Genomic DNA, 20,649 nt, shown 5'->3' on the forward strand with positions numbered 1-20,649 from the left:
AACCTACATGTGGGGCGTAATGGTATGATTGAGTAAACATTTTATTTCACAATTTAATAAATCCCTCCGTTTAGGCCCCGTTCGGCTTACCTAGAAACTGGCTTGTTCGGCTTATTTTTTCAGCCGGAACAGTGTTTTTCTCTCGGAACAGTGTTTTTCTCTCACAACAATTCAGCTAGAATAGTGTTTTCAGTCAGTTTCAGCCAAGTTTCACCAAGCCGAACGGGGCCTTAAAGGCTTGTTTAGCTGCATCCGTATCTACCTCAACCCACGTTGTTGGAGTGGATTAAAATAAAAAATTAACTATTTTTTCCTGAATCAACCCTAATATAGGTGGATTATTGGCCAAACAAGACCTAAGAGGTTGGCTTAAAACTATACGACGTGATTAGGAAGGTTGACATTAAAAAAATCTGACTACGTATTCCTCGCTGCATGGCTGGAAACGGCCAGCCTGCTTCACCGTTGACATGCACCAACAAGTTGAATAGTTCAGTGCCACGAACCCTAAAATAACCATTTTAAACCAGGACCAGGAGCCGGATTACACTGCACGCCAGAAAGGCAGAAGGTAGGAGTAGTACGCATGCTGCGGCATGCCAGAGTGCCCACGGTCAGGCGCAGGTGCACTATCAATTCAGTGATTCACACGGCCATACATGCAGTGCATTGCCATGCAGTTGCAGTGCAGTGCAGTGCCCGGCCCCGCGTCGTCAAGTCAAGATAGCAGCAAAAACAACTTGGAGAATCAGAATTCAGAATGATAGCCTCAAAAGATATGGTTTTTTGCAGGATTAGTTTGTTGACCATTTACTATACGTCTATACGTCCTCTCATGACTGCCTAAACAAGCTTTGCTTTCAATTCCAATCATCTCGTCCTGGTCTCTTCTTCCTCCCTCTCCTCTCTGGTCACATCGTTCACACGGATGCCATCTCTCTCGTCTCTCTCTCCATTGGCAGGATGCAGGCGTATATCACTAGCTAAGCAAGCAATCAAAGCACTACTCCTGCCTGTCGCAAGTAAAGAGCTATCGGAGACGACGGCCAGCACAGTGAACTGGCAGCTGCCTACATGCACCAGCTCGTCTTCTTGCTCCTCTCCCTCTTCCTCCCCGATGCAACCTTCTCCGCACCCGCCGGGTCGTGCAACCGGCAGTGCAGCAGCACCACGGTGCCGTACCCTTTCGGCTTCTCCGGCGGCGGTGCCGGCAGCGACTGCCCGATCCTCCTGTCCTGCAACGCCACCACGTCAACGGCGCTGCTCCCGCGCAGCACCGCGGCGGCGCCGTACCCGGTGCTCTCGTTCAACGCCACGGCCTCCACCTTCCTGGTCTCCCTCGCGCCGTCGTGCGGCCGCGGCGTCGCCGAGGCCAGGGCGGCGCTCAACGGCGCCGGATACGGCGTCTCCTCGCGCACGGGGCTCTTCCTCCGCGGCGGCTGCGGTTCGAGTTCGAATTCGAACGCGAGCAGCTGCAACGTGCCGTCGGGCGTCATGTCGGCCATCCTGCGCACGGCGCAGTGCGGCGGCGGCGGCAACGACACGTCCTGGACGTGCGTGCTCTCCGCGCCGCCGGCCCCCGGCAACCCCGCCGCGACGACGGGCGAGGGCCAGTTCTTGCGCTGGGACACGGTGGACGCCGCCAGGTGCCAGGACGCGCTCACCTCGGCCGTGTACGCGTACACGGCGCAGGGCGTGCCGTCGATCGAGTTCGGCATCGCGGAGATGGGCTGGTGGCTCAACGGGAGTTGCAACAGCGGCGGCGTCACCGGCACCGGCGGGCAGTGCGCGATGAACGCGACGTGCCAGGACGTGCAGACGCCGAGCGGGGCGTGGGGGCACCGGTGCGCGTGCGCGGACGGGATGTCCGGCGACGGGTTCGCCGCCGGCGATGGGTGCCACTACGACGGCGCGACGAGCGGTGAGTGCACAGTGCTCGTGCTTCGTTGTCAGTTTTATTATCGTTGCTCTCGTCACGGTGAACTGTGCTCGCGTCATTGCGTGTGCCGCCGTGGTTCTCTCGTCTCGAGCGGGGCCAGGCGTGACACTGACACGTCAACCCGGCCCGGAAGTCTTCCTAGCTCAATAAATTCTACGGGTACATACAATTACATAGATAAGACTAGCAGGCTTTCGTATCTGGCTTATAAACTATGACTTATCAGCCAACGAATATTATTTTTCTCTCATACCAAACAAACCAATAGTACTTTCAGCCATGACTTATAAGTCAAATCAGCCCAAACGAAGAGCCCTAGATTATTGCTCTCGAGTTTACCTTCGTTTTCGTTATAATAGAGAAGTCGTGGCCATTGGGCCTTGCAAACGCGTATGTCCACCGTCCACGTCACCACTCACCACGAGCATGCTTCAAACAGGCTACAAGAACAGCTCGGAACAAGGAGTTATTAGGACCTCATGCAAACACAAGATATTCAAAACATAGGAGTAGGAAATTAAAACATAGAATTAAAGTTGCATGTCAAACATAGAATTAATATTACATGTCACTTGTAATCCTACTTAAATTGGAAACGTGAGAAATTTTCTATAAAGCATTTGGATATAACATAGGGATTAGAAGAGAGTTAGTTACAAAGGAAAGTTTCCAACATGTTAGATCTCCTTTCAAATTCATATGAATTGAGCCATTCCATAAGAATTTTGTAGGATTTGAGGATAGCCAACCTTTGTTCCAACAGAACACATAGGGAAACAAATCCATATAAGTCTATAACCCTCCAAAATTTCTTCATAAATCCTTTGTTCCAAAGGGGGTCTTAGTGGGGGAAGAAAACATGGATAATCTATATAAGTCTATAACCCTCCAACATGTTTAGTTTGATAGATATCTATAGATGGAACATAGAGGATGGCGGTCCATGTTTTATAAACATTTGGTTCATAGGCAAGCTAGACTGGACAATCACTTATGCAGGAATTGTACAGGAGTTTCATATAAACCAGTTTAATTTCACGAGAAAAACACAGGAATAGGAAAAATTTGCCGCATTCCAAACAGGAAAGAATATTATCTTTATTTGCTCAATAAGTTTATCAATAAAAATGATCGGGTGAGCTTATCCACATTTTCTAATGTTGGTCATTAGTAAAAAAATTATGATGATTAGTATGTTATGTTAGTACTTAGAAATTATAATGCCAAGATTACTTTTGATTAGTGCTACTATGTTGATTAGTGCATGATTTGTGTGCCAATTAGGGTAGCAGTAACATATTTTATTTTGAAGTAGTAATTAGCATGAAAATATTAAATGACAGTGTATAATTATTTGTTATTATTTTTAGTTCAAAGATATAATTATTCAACTATTTTCATCCGATTCAACAAAAAATAGCTCGTCCAATCTATCGAGCCAAACGGGCAATATGAATAGTTCTATCTAGAAAGCTATGGATGGAATATATCTCAATCTGAACACTCAAAGTCGGATATATAAAACGCACTCCCTACTTTCTATATATAATATAAAGTGTAATTTAACTTAGTTCGGTCTCCACGGTCACATTTAAACGCTAAGTTTCCTCTTATAAAATGCCATATGAGGCAACAAAAGTTTGGTCGTTAGAGAGTATTTCTATATACAGATATAATGCAAATATTGTTATAGCATAAAGTTTTTATACAACTATACTTATTATTAGTCAATGATTATGAAGTTTGAATTTTTCATATATGTGCATGTGCATGCCTTCTGTTTGGGACAGAGGGAGTATACGAGCTACATATCAATATCTGGTGCATCCAACACTATATTTGACTCTGAATACACCAAAAACAAACAACTACATGTATTTGGTATCTGTAATATCCGTCTGTATCTACTCCGATTTCATTCTAGGAGTTAGCGTAGTTAACTTATATTCAGTATATTAAGGAGGAAACAAGCCCTAACTCCGATGGAGGTGTAGCGACTGACGACCAATGTTGTAGGGTAGACCTATTCACGACCTGATCCGTCCAAAAAAAACTTACCCGATACGACCGGCCAGTGCGTCGGACCGAGTTTGAGCAATGATTTTTGACCCGATCCAAAAAATAGCCTGACTCGATCTGCCAGTGCATTGATCTTTTGATCCAATCATTTTCTTTTTCTTTTTCGATCGAACCTGAAATCGACCCGAGTTTGACCGGATGTAGATGTAGTGTAAGGTTGTGTGTTTGCGAGAGCGGGCGACTGGCCGCGGGATGTGAGCAAACAGACGCGTGCCTATTTCGGCTCGAGCAACATCCAAATGCTAACCTGGGCTGGGCTTTTTTCTTTTTTGAGCAAAACCTGGGCTGGGCTGGTAAGGGCAGCTCCCCCACGGGCCTCAATCCACCCACGGATTGGGTCGGGATCCGGTGAGGATTGGGCTGTTCAAAGGAGTCCTTTAGAGGGCCCAGACGCAGCTGCAGCACAAAAAAAAAAACAATCACGCGGCTCTCTGACTGACTGACTAAACAAGCAAAGCAATCACGGTCACGGCTGACGTCTCTTTCTCCATTGGCATGGCATCTTCCTCAATATTAGGCAGGCCGCAGGCGTTTATGACTAGCTAAGCAAGCAATCAAAACACTACTCGTCGCAAGCACACAGCGGAGACGACCGGCCGGCAACGTGAACTCTGTCTGCCTACATGCGCCGCCTGCTCCTCCTCCTCCTCCTCCTCTCCCTCTCGCATGAAACCTCCTCCTCCTCCTCCGACGCCGCCGCCGCCAGCAGCGGCAGCTGTAGCGACCGCCGGTGCGGCAGCACCTCAGTGCCGTACCCTTTCGGCTTCTCCGGCGACTGCCCCATCCTCCTGGGCTGCAACGCCTCCGCGTCCACGGCGCTCCTCCTGACGAACAGCCCCGCGGCGTCGCCGCCGTACCCGATCCTCTCGTTCAACGGCACCGCCTCTACTTTTCTCGTCTCGCTGCCGACCTCGTGCACCCGCACCGTCAGCGAGGCCAGGGCGGCGCTCAACCTCAACGTCAACGGCTCCGCCGGCTACGGCGTCACGAGCCACACCGGGCTCTTCCTCAGCGGCGCCGGCTGCCGCACGACGCACGACAACTGCTCCGTCTCCGCGGACATCATGACAAGTGTGCTCCGCACGGCGGGGTGCGGCGACAAAGACACCGCCGCCTGGACGTGCGTGGGCCAACTGCCGCTGTCGTCGGGGTCCCCCAACAGCAGCACTGCAGGCGGCGGCACAGCTGCGGCGGCGGCGAGGGGCGGCGAGAACGACCGCGACGGCGAGGGCCAGTCGTTCCTACCGTGGAAGAAGGTGGACGACGCTGGGTGCGAGGACGCGGTGACGTCCGGGGTGTACAGGTTCACGCCGGAGGGGCTGCCCTCGGTGGAGCTCGGCGCCGCCGAGCTGGGATGGTGGCTGCACGGGGCGTGCGCCAACGCTACGGCTACCTCAGGCCAGTGCGCGCAGAACGCGACGTGCCAAGACGTCGGGACGCCGAGCGGAGGGAGCGGGCACCGGTGCGCGTGCCTGGGCGGGATGTCCGGCGACGGGTACGCCGCCGGCGATGGATGCCACTTCGGCGCGGGTGAGTTCTTATTCCTCGCAGTCTGACGGACGGATCCACGCGTGCCACAGAGGATCCCGGGCGTGGGGTGGGGTGTTGGTGAGCGGGGCCCGGCGTGCCACGTCAGCCGGGCCAGGAAAGTCCTCCCTGCGGTCAATCACGCGGGAGCTAGCTAATCATAGTTCACACTCACTGCTAACCCACCAAGTTATGTTACGTTGCCTGCTTGCCTTAATGTGGCATATCACTTTCTAAAGGAGAGCACTGCTACTGCTAGGTTTTTTATGCCCATCTCCAACGCAACAACTGCCAAGCAATTTCAAACTTCAAGCTGGCTCTACCTTTTCCATTCATAAACAAAAAAGAAAAAGAAAACTGATTTTGTGTTTTGCAGATCGAACCAAAAAAAAAAACTCGTAGATACAAGGATTGTTGTGACTGTTTCTTCTAATTTCACATCACTTAGACTTTACAGTGCTTTAAATAAGGCAGGTGCCAAAAGATGGAGACTGGGTTTGACAAATAGGATAGCAGTGTCTGCCACGTGTTTGAAACACCCACAACTTGATCCTTAAGGCAGCCAACTGATAAATGGCCGCATGGAACCCTTGAGGCCTTGCTTGACCTTTTCACATTTAAAAATACACCACATTTTGTAATTTCATATTCTTTCTTGAATTCAACCCGCCGACATAAGCTACGAAACGGGATTTGTATTTTCTATATATGTTTCCACGGTGACTCTTCCGGGTCCAACAAATTGTGTCTGGAAGATTTTCCGGTTGAATTTTCTCAAGTGGCAACCGTATCTTAGCCAGAATCGAGCTGTCAACAGAGACCGGGAGTGTAATTCCATAGCCTGGAAAACTCTGCGGCACTGTAATTTTTTTCTAGTTACTGTTTGAAAAAAATAAATGTTTTTGTATGGACACCAAATGTCCAAATATAAAATATTATCATATGCTACTAGGGGGATATGATATGAGTATATGAGGAAGGGAATAATTATGGTGTGCAAGATCCCACCTACAGTATCTGAACAAAACCCTAATGAATTCAATGCTCTCTTCGTTTGGCTGATAAGCCATGGCTGAAAGTACTGTTAGTTGATTTAGTGTGAGAGAAAAATATTATTCGTTAACCGTTATAAGTGAAACTAAGGGGGCGCAAATTATGATCCGAGTAGTATGAATCTGTCAGAATCATTGAGCCAGACAGACAGGTCATATGCTCACTTTTTAGTACTCCTCGTTCCTCAACAGAAAACCTACCAACTGCCACCAAGTACCAGAATCTGTCCCAATTTATGATCTTACCAAGTCAATGCTCACTTTTTTCTGTACTTTTTTTTTGCAGGGAGTTCCAAGAACAAGGTTTTCCTCATAGTTGCAGGTAAAAAAAAACAGACTCTTCTTACTTTTATTACTGTTTGTCAGTACCACACGGCAGTAAGGTTGTGTTTAGTTAGGTGAAATGTGAGAATTTGGCTACGGTAGCACTTTTATTTTTATTTGACAATTAGGTCATGTTCGGCTTACCCCATATTCGGCTTGTTCGGCTTCTTTTTTCAGCCGGAACAGTGTTTTTCTCTCACAACAATTCAGCCGGAACAGTGTTTTCAGCCAGTTTCAGCGAAGTTTCAGACCAGCGAACGGGGCCTTAGTATTCAATCATGGACTAATTAGGCTCAAAACGTTCGTCTCGTGATTTCTAACCAAACCGTGCAATTAGTTTTTTTCCGTCTACATTTAATGCTCCATGCACGTATCGCAAGATTCGATGTGATGGCTACTGTAGCATTTTTTGGAAAACTTTGGCTGCGTTTAGTTCACGAAACGAAAATTTTTGGATGTCACATCGGATGTTTCGGGGATGTCGAAAGGGGTTTTCGGATACTAATAAAAAAACTAATTACATAGCTCGCCTGGAAACTGCGAGACGAATTTATTAAGCCTAATTAATCCAGCATTAGCGCATGTTAGCTACTGTAGCACTTTATGGCTAATCATGGACTAATTAGTCTTAAAATATTCGTCTCGCAATTTCCAACCAAACTGTGCAATTAGTTTTTTTCGTCTATATTTAATATTCCATGCATGTGCTACCGGATTCAATGTGATAGTTTGGGGTGAAAATTATTGGAAACTAAACCGGGCCTTTTTGAACTAAACGGCTCCGTTCGCTGGTCTGAAACTTGGCTGAAACTGGCTAAAAAACACTGTTCCGGCTGAATTATTGTGAGAGGAAAACACTGTTCCAGCTAAAAAAAGAAGCCGAACAAGCTATTTTTAACACAAGCGAACGGAGCCAACAAGGCCTAATCCTGCTGTGTACGGCATGGTGAGAACAACGAGATGAGTCTAGTCAAGTCAGCTTGTCTCGTCTACTCTTTCGCTGCCGGTTACGTGCAGTTTCAAGCACGTTTTGCTGACCGCGTAGACCTGGAATAATTCTGCAAACACAAATGAAAAAAATGAAAAAAGAAAGTCTTTTATCTAGTGAAAGTCAGATTTTTGTTGCATTTTTTGACCAAGAAAATGATTTTATTTTATCAATTCCAACGTCAGGTGTTCTGGCGGGCGTGGCGGCCGCCGCCGCCGCGCTTCTGCTGTGGCGGCTGCAATGCCGGCGTTACAAGGCCGGGCGGTCCGCGTCGGAGCGGCTGGCGGCGATGCGGCTGCTGTCGGAGGCGGCGACGTCGAGCGGCGTGCCGGTGTACTCGTACGCCGAGATCGCGCGCGCGACCAACTCCTTCTCGAACACGCACCGCCTGGGCACGGGCGCGTACGGCACCGTGTACGTCGGCAAGCTCCCGGGCAGCAGCAGCAGCAGCGCGCCGGCGGCGCTGGTGGCCATCAAGCGCCTGCGCTGCCGCCTCCACCACGATGACGACGACGCGGCGGCGGAGGCGGCGCTGCTGCTGAACGAGATCAAGCTCATCTCCTCCGTGAGCCACCCCAACCTGGTCCGCCTCCTCGGCTGCTGCCTCGACCGCGGCGAGCAGGTGCTCGTCTACGAGTACGTGCCCAACGGCACGCTCTCCCAGCACCTCCTCTCCGCCAGCAGCGGCGGACGCAGCCGGCTGACGTGGCGCGCGCGGCTGGGCGTGGCGGCGGAGACGGCGGCCGCCATCGCCTACCTGCACGGCATGCGGCCGCCCATCTTCCACCGCGACGTCAAGTCCAGCAACATCCTCCTCGACGGGGCCCTCCGCCCCAAGCTGGCCGACTTCGGCCTGTCCCGCGCCGTGGACCACCTGGAGGCGGCGCGCTCGCACGTCTCCACGGCGCCGCAGGGCACGCCCGGGTACGTGGACCCGGAGTACCACCAGAACTTCCACCTCTCCGACAAAAGCGACGTGTACAGCTTCGGCGTCGTGCTGCTGGAGCTCATCACCGCCATGAAGGTCGTCGACTTCGACCGCCCGCCCGCCGAGGTCAACCTCGCCTCCCTCGCGCTCGACCGCATCGGCAAGGGCAGGGTGGGCGAGATCGTCGACCCGGCGCTCCTCGGCGGCGGCGGCGGCGAGGAGTGGGTCATGGGCTCGGTCCGCCACGTCAGCGAGCTGGCGTTCCGGTGCCTCGCATTCCAGAAGGACGTCCGGCCGTCCATGAGCGAGGTGGCCGCCGAGCTGTACCGGATCAGGTTCGCCGCCCCGGACCCGGACGACGGCGACTCGGAGGAGCCCGGGTCAAGGCTCCGGCCTATGACTATGATGGACATCCAGATCGACGTGAGCTTGGACGGCCCGGACGCAATGGCGAAGAAGGCAGCGGCTTCGCCGGTGTCCGTGCAGGAGGTGTGGGTCAGCGACCAGAGCTCGCCGTCGACCAACGGCTCCATGCCGCGCTTTGCTGCATATCGTAAGCTATAGCTCTTGTACACTGATGAGGAAACCAATGTGATTTAACAAAAAAATTGTCCCTGGTTTTCTCTAGTAAAATTCAGTGTCCAAGATGCCATCCATTGTTGTATAGCTACGATTTTTTTTAAAAAAAAATAATGTACTGTACAGCATTATCTTAAAATCTCACTGGCATTAGTTAGTACAAAAACTGCCCATGGTATTGCTAACAGTGTCAGGAGAAAGGCATCTTTGGTTTCCTTCGTCGTACTTTGCCATGCAAGCAAGAAAACATTAGTTTGGCCACAAGATACCTCAAAACAGAACTCCGTAGTTTTATCAGAACATAAACTACTTACACAAGAACAATTAGCCTGTTCGGTTGGCTGGTTCGTATCGTTGCTGGTTCGTGAAGAAGTACTGCTGGCTGGTTTGTGTGAGAGAAAAATACTGTTCTGGTTGAAAATTTACGATCGTTTACGACAAGCCACAGCCAAACGAATAGGCTGAATATCCACACTTTGTTTCCTTCACCAATTGCACTAGGCCACATGGAATCATTGGGGAATACACTGATTTTCACAAGGAACCAGCAGAACATCAAGCTATATATATATGTGAGACCCCACTAATAGACCTGGGGCCGGTCTGATGATGGGCTGGGCCGTGACTACTGTAGCACGAAGGGGTTGTCGGGTACTGTAGCACGTGGAACACTGTAGCAGCGTGAGCTTAGTGCCGCCTCGGAACCAGAGGGAGGGTCGAGCCAACTTAAAAGCCCGAGCTTCAGGAAGCTAGGGAATTTCGGTTTGAACTTTTTATGCGAAGCGAGGACGAAAGCGTAAAAGAGTTAATTAGCAAGCGTGATCTATTCAACATGTAGAGTGAATTTTAGCCATTTTTAGCCGTTTTTTCCGGGTTGCTATAAGAGCATGGCACTTAGGCTTGGGGAGCTGGGAATATGTACATGGGAAGAGAGTCGATCCTGGATATTTGTCTTATTTTGGTAGATTGGTTCGGCCCTCGAGGACGTCGAGTCTTTGAGGGTAGACGAAAGCGCAAGAGAGTTAATTAGCAGGCGTGGTCTATTCAACGTGTAAAATGGATCTTAGCCGTTTTCTCGGCCGTTACAAAATAAATATATATATATATATATATAAAAGTACTGAAGCCTGCAGAGAGCGAAGACACTGAAACAAAACCACTCCAGAAACTGAAAACAGCATCCTGTTCCTACATCTGAATTGAAAGAAGAGAAGAAGAACAAGAAGATGTGCTACAAGGTGGAGTGCAGCAAATGCGGCAAGTTCACCTGGAACGGCTGCGGCAAGCTATGGCCAGGCGTCGACACCAAGGCAGAGATCCACATCGGCTGCCAAAGAAGGTGAGACGCCTTTGCTGAATTTCTCGTGTCTCCAATATCACAGGCAGCTGGCCAGTTTGCTGAACTTCGATTGTTGTGGATGGTTTGCAGGTGAAGCGAAAGCTTGAATTCCATGGAAGAGATCAACTAGTTTTGCCGCTATTCGATTGAAGGAGCTCATCATTTGAGAAAATGATGCTTGCCTCTGTTATCTACCTATCTGCGTGTACTGGTTTCTGGTTTCTATAGAAGTCCAATAAATATAAAGCAATGTTAAGTTAGTTCAGGCTATTGCGTTGCTGAAGAGTCCAATTAAGGCTGAGGTCTCTGAGAGAGTGGGAGACTTCAGAAAAATCTTTGATCAAAGAGTTATATGCCATATCATATCTATCAGTAATAATGTGTCATCGATTCTTCTTCAGCGACTGAACCAGATCCTCCTGTGTCATCATCTCTCACCATGTTGCCACAGGGATCAATCATTTCAAATGAAGCTGTCAGTGGTGAAATTGATAGTCACGTTAGACTCCCTGTTGGATTCTTGTTGTATAAGGAAACAAATCATGGGCTCCCTACAATACTGCTGCAGTATTGCGCAGCTGTGAAGCTGCAGCTGAAGCGAGCACTCCATGGTGCTCTGAGAGGCTAGTCACTTGTTCTTCCAAAAAAATTGAAGGAAGCAACAGCATAAACAAAAGCATTTTGAACATAATAAATTGTGGCTGCAACTGCAAACAACAATACACACAAATTTATACGCTTTATTACCGGGTCAAATGGAAGAATCGTTAAGTATACAATGTTGCATACAAAAAACAAAGAGCATTTTTTATCAGAAAAAACAAAGAGCACTGATGCTGTATAAACACCGGAGCACATGACGAGGGAGGACACCGAAGAAACCGACTCTATTACTCCAGATTCCAGTGACATCATGGGCCCCAAAGGTGGATTTGCTGCACTCCATCAATTCCAAATTATAAGACGTTTTTCATTCCAAATTATAAGATGTTTTGACTTTTTAAGATACAATAGATTTTATCAAGTATCTAGACATAGGCCCTGTTTGGATACTCTAGCACAGCTAGAGGTTAGAGTTAGTTTCTAGCTCAGGACTAGCCCTGAACTAACTCTAGCCTAAGAGATGTTTGGATACAAGGGTTAAAATGATAATAAATGTGCTTTCCAAATCATTGGTGCGGGTAAAAGTAGAGAGAAAACAGTGGACCCCACCTCAAATAACCCCAACTAGCCCAAATAATCACCTCTTTGGGGGGGTAGTTTTTTAGGGTGGGCTAGTTGCAAATAACCCACTCTAGCCCTCCTGTTTGGCTACTTTAGGGCTAGTTGAGCTCCAACTAGCCCAAACTAGCTCTAACCCATGGATCCAATCAGGGCCATAAACATATATTTAGGTGCATAGCATAACTACGTCTTATAGTTTGGAACGTCAGGAGTGCTTCATAGTGCAGTGCAGCAGATACGGAAATATTCAGCATGAACGGTTGTGGCAAACATTCCATCAAGAATAAAATGTCATACAGTTGGTAGAAAATGTTATTTTCACTGAAAACTGCAATCAGGGCTGATGTCCAAACTGAGTTGGAAAAGTTCAGCAAACTCTTTGGTCATGGAATCATATGCTATATCCATCAGTGATGCATCATCGATTTCTCTTGCACCAGATGCCTTCTGTAGTATGTTCTTGACGCTGCCCACGCCACGGTCCTTTATGCCACAAGGATCAATCATTTCAAACGGGGCCAGGTCAGTTGTGACGTTTAGTGCTAGACCATGATAAACTATCATCCGGGAACCATGAATCCCTATCGCAGCAACTTTCTGGTTCCCTATAGAGGAAATGGAGATGAATCGTTAGCAATACCATATGGTACCCCTTGATTTTATAAACGTTAGAAAATCCCAATGGATGAGATAACCGGAAACTTGGTAAAATACTTGAAATTTTGTGAAGGATTGCACATACCAACCCAAACACCAGTGAGACCTTCTACTCTTGTTGCCTTGATAGAGAAGGCGAATTTCAGTGCACGGATGATTACTTCTTCAAGTGACCTAAAGTACCAGTCAAGATCCTTTTTGTGGTACCCCAAATTCATAATCGGGTACATGACAAGCTAGGAAAAACAAAATAAATGACTGTACGAAGCACCTATGAAGTATATTCACTAATGATAGCTGCAAAGTATATTTTTTGAACCAAAGACTGAACAAGAGTATACAGTATGGAATCAAGATCGGTTGTAACCTGATGTCAGATATGACCAATTGTCATGTGGGGCATCGGGTACACGAGGAGGAGGCGCGCCCGCGACGTACGGCGGGCGGCTGAGCGCGCCGCGAGCCTGGGTCTCGCCACGCATGCAGAGAAGCCACAACCGAACGGTGGCTAGGCTAGTCAATCCCTTAAGTTTAGGATCAAGTTATCTCCCTCATGTTTAGGAGATTGGTTTCTATTTTCAGTTAAGCCATAGGCTATTTATGCATTGTAATCGGGACTTGAGAAAGGAAGCAAGATTATTATCCTTAACCTCTATCTCTTCTCAAGCCGACGGCTGTGGGGCATAACCACGCCGGCGAGGACGGAGCGAGGGTACGAGCTCCGTAGTCGCGGTCCTGCTACTCTAGGAGCCGACGCCCTTGACAACCTGGTATCGCGATCCTCTGCCTCCTCCACCAACCCAGCCACCACCATGACGGAGCCTTCCAATTCCGAGCTCTTGGAGATGCTGAAGACCATAACCGCGGAGATGAAGACCCTCAAGTCGGACATGGCCGCCATGAAGGACAAGACGGCGTCGTCCTCTGCCGCTGCCGACGGCCACGGGACGGACGGCCACCGCGACTCCGAATTCTCTCCAAGACCCAAGAAGTGGGATTTTCCCCGCTTCGACGGCACGGTCGATCCCCTCCTCTTCCTCAACAAGTGCGAGGCGTACTTCCGGCAGCACCGGACCATGCCGGAAGAGCGGGTGCGCACGGCGTCCTATCACCTGGACGACGTCGCCCAGCTCTGGTACGTGCAGCTCCAAGATGACGAGGGCACACCGTCCTGGGGGCACTTCAAGGATCTCCTCAACCTCCGGTTCGGCCCGGTCCTCCGCGCCGCCCCGTTGTTTGAACTCACCGAGTGCCGCCGTACTGGAACGGTGGACGAGTACGCCAGCCGCTTCCAGGCTCTGCTCCCACGCGCGGGTCGTCTCGACGAGGAACAGCGGGTACAACTCTTCACGGGCGGACTGGGACCTCCGCTGAGCCACGCCGTACGCATCCACGGCCCGGATACGCTCGCCGCCGCCATAAGTTTGGCGCGGCAGGTGGAATTGATGGAGGCGGACCGCCCGGTACCGCACCCGCCTCGAGCACCACCGCGCGGCCAACCAGCGGCGCTGCCACCCCCACGGGCCGCACTCCCGGCACCGCCTCCACTCCTCGCGCTGCCTGCGCCACCTGCGGCCGCCCAACCGGGTCGTGCCGATGGGCAACAGAGGCGTCTCACCCCGGAGGAGATGGCGGAACGGCGCCGCCTCAACCTCTGCTTCAATTGCAACGAGCGCTACACCCGAGGCCACAACCGCTTCTGCAAGAGGATCTTCTTCCTCGATGGGGTCGAGATCGATGGCGCGCCCGACGACAACGCCGCGGCCGCGGACGGCCTCGGGGATACGGAGGCGTTCGCCATCCAGGTCGAACCGGGGACGGCTACAGCGGAGTCGCCGTGCTTCTCCCTCTCCGCCATCGCCGGGGTCCGTTTCACCGACACCCTGCAGGTCGGCGTCACCATCGGCGGCTCCATCTTCTCCGCGCTCCTGGATTCGGGCTCCTCCCACAGCTTCATCTCGGAGGCCGCGGCGCAGCGCACCGGGCTCCCGATCACCGCGCGGCCCCGCATGACGGCGGCGGTGGCCAACGGTGAGCGCGTCGCCTGTCCCGGCGTGCTCCCCCGCGTCGCGTTCTCCATCCACGGCGAGATCTTCACCACCGACCTCTTCGTCATGCCGCTCGCGGGGTACGACGTCGTGCTGGGGGCTCAATGGCTCGGGACCCTCGGCCCGGTCACATGGGACTTCCAGCGCCGCACGATGTCGTTCCTCCAGCAAGGCCGGCCGATCGTTTGGCCGTGTGTTCAAGGGACGTCCGCGCCGGCCAACTGTTCGACCACGGCCTCCGCGTCCCTCCTCGACGAGCTGCTGCACTCCTTCGCCGCGGTCTTCGCCGCGCCTCAGGGGCTGCCTCCTCCGCGCTCCCGCGACCACGGCATCACGCTCCACGCCGGCGCCCAGCCCGTCGCCGTGCGCCCGTACCGCTACCCCGCCACACACAAGGACGAGCTCGAGCGCCAGTGCGCGCTGATGCTGGACCAGGGGCTCATCCGTAGGAGCTCGTCGGCGTTCTCATCACCGGTCCTGCTCGTCAAAAAGGCCGACGGGACATGGCGTTTCTGCGTCGACTACCGTGCCCTCAACGCCATCACGGTCAAGGACGCCTACCCGATCCCGGTCGTCGACGAGCTGCTCGACGAACTCCACGGCGCCAAGTTCTTCACCAAGCTGGACCTACGCTCGGGCTACCACCAAGTCCGCATGAAGCCCGAGGACATCGCCAAGACGGCGTTCCGCACCCATGACGGCTTATATGAGTTCATCGTCATGCCGTTCGGGTTATGCAATGCGCCGGCAACCTTCCAGGCGCTGATGAATGATGTCCTGCGCCCATTTCTCCGCCGATTTGTCCTGGTGTTTTTTGACGATATTTTGATCTACAGCTCGTCCTGGGCCGACCACCTCCGCCACCTCCGTGCCGTGCTCACCGTGCTGCAGCAGCACCAGCTGTTCGTCAAGCGTTCGAAATGCGCATTCGGGGCGTCCTCCATCTCCTACCTCGGCCACGTGATCTCCGACACCGGCGTCGCCATGGACCCGGCCAAGGTGCAGGCCGTGGCCGAGTGGCCCCCACCGCGTTCCGTCCGCGCCGTCCGCGCGTTCTTGGGCCTCGCGGGATACTACCGCAAGTTTGTGCAGGACTATGGGACCATCGCCGCGCCGCTCACGTCGCTGTTGAAGGAGGGCTTCACGTGGACCGCGGACGCGACGGCGGCGTTCACGGCCCTCAAGACCGCCGTCACCTCGGCCCCGGTCTTGGCGCTGCCGGACTTCTCCCAGGCGTTCATCGTCGAGTGCGACGCCTCCACACATGGGTTCGGTGCGGTGCTCCTCCAGGACAAGCATCCCATCGCCTTCTTCAGCCGGCCGGTCGCGCCTCGTCACCGAGCGTTGGCCGCCTACGAACGGGAGCTGATCGGCCTCGTCCACGCGGTGCGCCACTGGCGACCGTACCTCTGGGGCCGCCGCTTCACCGTCCGGACGGACCACTACAGCCTCAAGTACCTCCTCGACCAGCGACTTGCCACGATCCCGCAGCATCATTGGGTCGGCAAACTTCTCGGGTTCGACTTCGTGGTGGAGTACAAGCCGGGCGCCCAGAACGTCGTCGCTGACGCTTTGTCCCGGCGCGACACGCCCGACGGCGCAGTGCTGGCCATCTCCGCCCCGCGGTTCGACTACATCGACAGACTCAGGCAGGAGCAGGCTGTTCACCCGGCTCTGGTGGCCATCCGCGACGAACTAGCCGCGGGCGATCGGGCAGCGCCGTGGGCGCTCAAGGACGGCATGATCACGTTCGACGGCCGTCTCTACATCCCTCCGGCCTCCCCGCTGCTGGACGAGATCCTTGCCGCGGTACACGACGACGGCCACGAGGGCGTGCAGCGCACGCTCCACCGCCTGCGCCGCGACTTCCACTTCCCCGACATGCGCCGGCGCGTCCAGGACTTCGTGCGGGCATGCGCCACCTGCCAGCGTTTCAAGACGGAGCACCTCCAGCCGGCCGGTCTGCTGATGCCCCTGCCCGTGCCGACCGGCGTCTGGACGGACATCGGCCTCGACTTCATTGAAGCTCTACCAAAGGTGCGCGGCAAGTCGGTCATCTTGACCGTGGTGGATCGCTTCAGCAAATATTGCCACTTCATCCCGTTGGCACATCCGTACTCCGCCGAATCAGTGGCTCAGGCGTTCTTCTCCGACATCGTCCGCCTCCATGGCATACCACAGTCCATGGTCTCCGACCGGGACCCCGTGTTCACCTCCACCTTCTGGCGCGAACTCATGAGGTTGCTGGGTCCCAAGCTGCACATGACGACGGCGTTCCACCCACAGTCCGACGGTCAGACTGAGGCGGCCAACCGCGTCATCGCCATGTACCTGCGCTGCTTCACCGGCGACAGGCCACGCGACTGGCTCCGCTGGCTACCGTGGGCGGAGTACACCTACAACACCGCGTACCAGTCGTCGCTGCGCGATACACCCTTCAAGGTGGTCTACGGTCGCGACCCCCCCTGCATCCGCTCGTATGAGCCTGGCGACACCCGCGTGGCCGCAGTGGCTCGATCCATGGAGGAACGCGCGGAGTTCTTGGATGACGTCCGGCACCGTCTGGAGCAGGCCCAAGCAACCCAGAAGCGATACTACGACAAGTCGCACCGCGCCGTCTCCTTCGCCGTCGGCGACTGGGTACTCCTCCGCCTACGTCACCGCCCGGTCGCGTCGCTCTCCAAAGCACCGCGCGGCAAGCTACAGCCCAGGTTCTTTGGCCCCTACAAAGTTACAGAGCTGATCAATGAGGTCGCAGTGCGTCTTGAGCTACCGCCGAACGCCAAGCTCCACGACGTCTTTCATGTGGGATTACTGAAGAAATGGGTCGGTACGTCGCCCGACGCTCCCCCGCCTCTGCCAGCCGTTCATCATGGCGCTGTCCTGCCTCAACCAGAGCGCGCCGTGCGCACCAGGCTCGCCCGCGGCGTTCCACAGGTCCTTATTCGCTGGACAGGAGAACCGGCCGCATCAGCAACATGGGAAGATGTGGCGACCTTCACCGCCAAGTACCCTGCGTTCCGGCTTGAGGACAAGCCGGTCGTCGAGGAGGGGAGAGATGTCATGTGGGGCATCGGGTACACGAGGAGGAGGCGCGCCCGCGACGTACGGCGGGCGGCTGAGCGCGCCGCGAGCCTGGGTCTCGCCACGCATGCAGAGAAGCCACAACCGAACGGTGGCTAGGCTAGTCAATCCCTTAAGTTTAGGATCAAGTTATCTCCCTCATGTTTAGGAGATTGGTTTCTATTTTCAGTTAAGCCATAGGCTATTTATGCATTGTAATCGGGACTTGAGAAAGGAAGCAAGATTATTATCCTTAACCTCTATCTCTTCTCAAGCCGACGGCTGTGGGGCATAACCACGCCGGCGAGGACGGAGCGAGGGTACGAGCTCCGTAGTCGCGGTCCTGCTACTCTAGGAGCCGACGCCCTTGACACCAATGCTGGGGTCTATACTAGCTACTAGGAGCTATACAGCAACCAGAATTAAGAAGCAACTAATCAGTAAACACACCACCAAAGTATGAAGTGCACTTCTACACATGCAACTACAAAAACATAGCTGATAAATACCTGTCCAGGGCCATGGTACGTCACTTCCCCACCACGATCATTACGGTGAACCTCAAAAGGAGCATCTTCCATGTCGAAATGGAGGTATTCCTTCTTGCTTCTAGTGCCCAACGTATACACCGGTGGATGTTGCAAAGCAATCAAGGTGTCAGAGTGGTCTTCGCCGCTGTCTAGCAACCCCTTCCTCCTCTCAACAATGGACTTCTGCCAACAGTAAGCTTCCCCATAAGGAACTAACTGCCGATGGAGGTCAAAGCATTCGCACCTGCTCAACACAGCTAGCGTCATCACCATGACGGACACGACCGAAGCAGCAAAAATTAGGAGCAGGTTGTGCTGAACATTCTGTTCTGAGTATTTGACTTAAGTGTAACAGAAGAATGATGGTATTGAAACAGCAGCGCGAACCGTTTCTTTAGACATCTAAATATCCAAGAGTGAAGAGAACAACCAGATGGAATTCCTCTGCTGAACTGTTGATGATTCAGCTCGTGAACGAGAAACTACACAGTGACTTCTCACTTGTCCAATTAGATTTTTTTAGGGTTCTTTTTGGGGGCATTCAATTACTACGAATTAACTAGGCATCTCTAAATTTGAGGCTTGCTGAATTGTGCACCACTGCTATATCAGAAGCATGCATTGCATCACAGAATGGGGCATTCGGCAAGGCACACCACACGACTAACATTGATGGAAGGGACACCACGAGCTCATACCTCCTCCTGTCGGCGGGGGTGGGACGGGGCTTCGGCTCGGCGGTAGGGCCGGAGCGGCCGCCGGCTGCAGCGAGGCGCAGGCTTCCCCTCCGGTGGCGCGCTGAGGCGGCCGTGGGCGCCGGCAAGGGCGCGGGCGCGGCCCGGTGGTGGCACGGGGAGCAGGGGGGCGACGGCAGCAGGGCCATGGCGACGGCGCCAGCCTCGTTGCACGTGTGGCGATGGGCGTGTGCGAGGGGTACGGCCCCTTTTATGCTCCCCGCGCGCCGGCGGCGGTGGGCGGTGGGCGGAGGCGCCGAGGCGAGCGCAACGCTCGGCGTCGGAGGCTGGTGCGGTTGGAGCAACTAGCATTTTGTTTTGTCATGGAAGAAAGAATTTGTTTTTTGGTTGGAAAAACCAAGAAGTCAGGATCCGGCCCACGGAGGGTCGTTGGGCCATGGGCCTAGCACCTTGTAGTTGTAGCACAGAACATGGACTGGCGTCCGTCGGTGGCCTGTTTGGATCCCATACCTCGTGAATCAAATAGCTCTAGTGGATCAAATACCTCGGCGAAATCCAACTAATAATAATAATCAGCTTGCTCGGCAGGCCGTAAACGATCGTGAATTATTTACTGCTGGCTAGTTTGGTGTGAGAGAAAAATACTGTTCTAGCTTATAATCCACGATCGTATACAAGCAAGCGAACAGACTGAATACTTGCAAGATGTTTTCCCCTCAAAAAAAACTTGCAAGATGTTTCCCTAAAAAAATAATATTTGCAAAAATAATTTATTTATCTAATTTGAAAGTTATTAACCGGGACTATTTAAGTACTACTACCTATTAATTGTAAGATCCAAATGGAGCCCAGCTAATAGCCCTACTATAGTAGTAAAGTAGCAAAAAGTTATTACCTCCGTTAAAAAATACAATTTTAGATGCATTTTTGGTTAAAATGTTTGAAGTTTGACCAAATATATCGATAAAAATATATATATTAATGATATAAAATTAGTATATTATATGAAAGTATGTTTAATGACAAATCTAATGGTACCTATTTAGTATGACAAATATTATTAACTTTTTATGTAAATTTGGTCAAATTTGACATACTTTAACATGAAGTTGCAAAAAAAACATATACTTTAACATGGCACTATTCTAGAATTGCATGCTTCTTGGAAAGGAGGTAGTATTAGTTGGTTTCCTCCCACTAGAAATTAACAATTTGTTGCCTAGGTCTAAACAAGCCTTTAGTGAGTTAGAGCATCTTCCGTGGCATTTTGTTATTCCAGACTCGCTAGCAATCCTTGCTATACAGATTGGCTCTTTACTTTTCTCTACGGAGTTATTAAATGATGACTTATGTAAACATGTCTCTCTAGCTACTACCTCTAGACTCTAAATGGCTTTATTTTTAAAGTTAGAGAATTGGATGAATGTTTTTTTTATCTTCTTGTGTTGTGTTCACATCAGAAAAAGGAAAAGACCTGGACTTTTTACCTCCCTGTGCTGTAAAAAAAACATTCAAACCAAAGGGGGTATGATACCTAAGATAAGAACTTGGATTTGTAGACGGGCCGGGGGAGCTATCATCACAGTTGGAACTTAGGGACGTTTGGTTGCACGCCACAACCAGCCATGCCACAGTTCACGGCGGCCACAGAAATTATTTGCGCTGTTTGGTTCGTAA

The 20,649-nt window shown here is 52.0% G+C and overlaps 2 protein-coding genes across 3 annotated transcripts; one reads left to right on the top strand and one right to left on the bottom strand.

Annotated features, from left to right (window-relative positions):
• Positions 1-849: 849 nt before the first annotated feature.
• On the top strand, positions 850-9,628 carry LOC136508353 (wall-associated receptor kinase-like 21). 2 transcript variants are annotated; one of them, XM_066503006.1, is made up of 3 exons: positions 850-1,921; positions 6,884-6,919; positions 8,095-9,628. In XM_066503006.1, exons 1-3 carry the CDS (start codon positions 1,075-1,077, stop codon positions 9,399-9,401), a joined length of 2,190 nt encoding a protein of 729 aa, XP_066359103.1. In that variant the 5' UTR covers positions 850-1,074; the 3' UTR covers positions 9,402-9,628. The 2 variants fall into 2 exon arrangements, with proteins under 2 accessions (XP_066359103.1, XP_066359102.1); XM_066503005.1 differs by lacking the exon at positions 850-1,921 and adding an exon at positions 1,945-5,548 and having other exon boundaries at positions 8,095-9,626.
• A 2,547-nt stretch (positions 9,629-12,175) lies between these two features.
• Positions 12,176-19,207, bottom strand: LOC136509355 (octanoyltransferase LIP2p, chloroplastic-like). The gene is made up of 4 exons (XM_066504175.1): positions 18,976-19,207; positions 18,257-18,521; positions 12,722-12,872; positions 12,176-12,584 (listed from the first exon to the last, which is right to left on the bottom strand). The coding sequence occupies exons 1-4, from the start codon at positions 19,158-19,160 to the stop codon at positions 12,298-12,300; spliced, it is 888 nt and encodes a 295-aa protein (XP_066360272.1). The 5' UTR covers positions 19,161-19,207; the 3' UTR covers positions 12,176-12,297.
• Positions 19,208-20,649: the final 1,442 nt, after the last annotated feature.

Source organism: Miscanthus floridulus, chromosome 15 (genome assembly GCF_019320115.1).
Source record: "Miscanthus floridulus cultivar M001 chromosome 15, ASM1932011v1, whole genome shotgun sequence".
NCBI lineage: Eukaryota > Viridiplantae > Streptophyta > Magnoliopsida > Poales > Poaceae > Miscanthus > Miscanthus floridulus.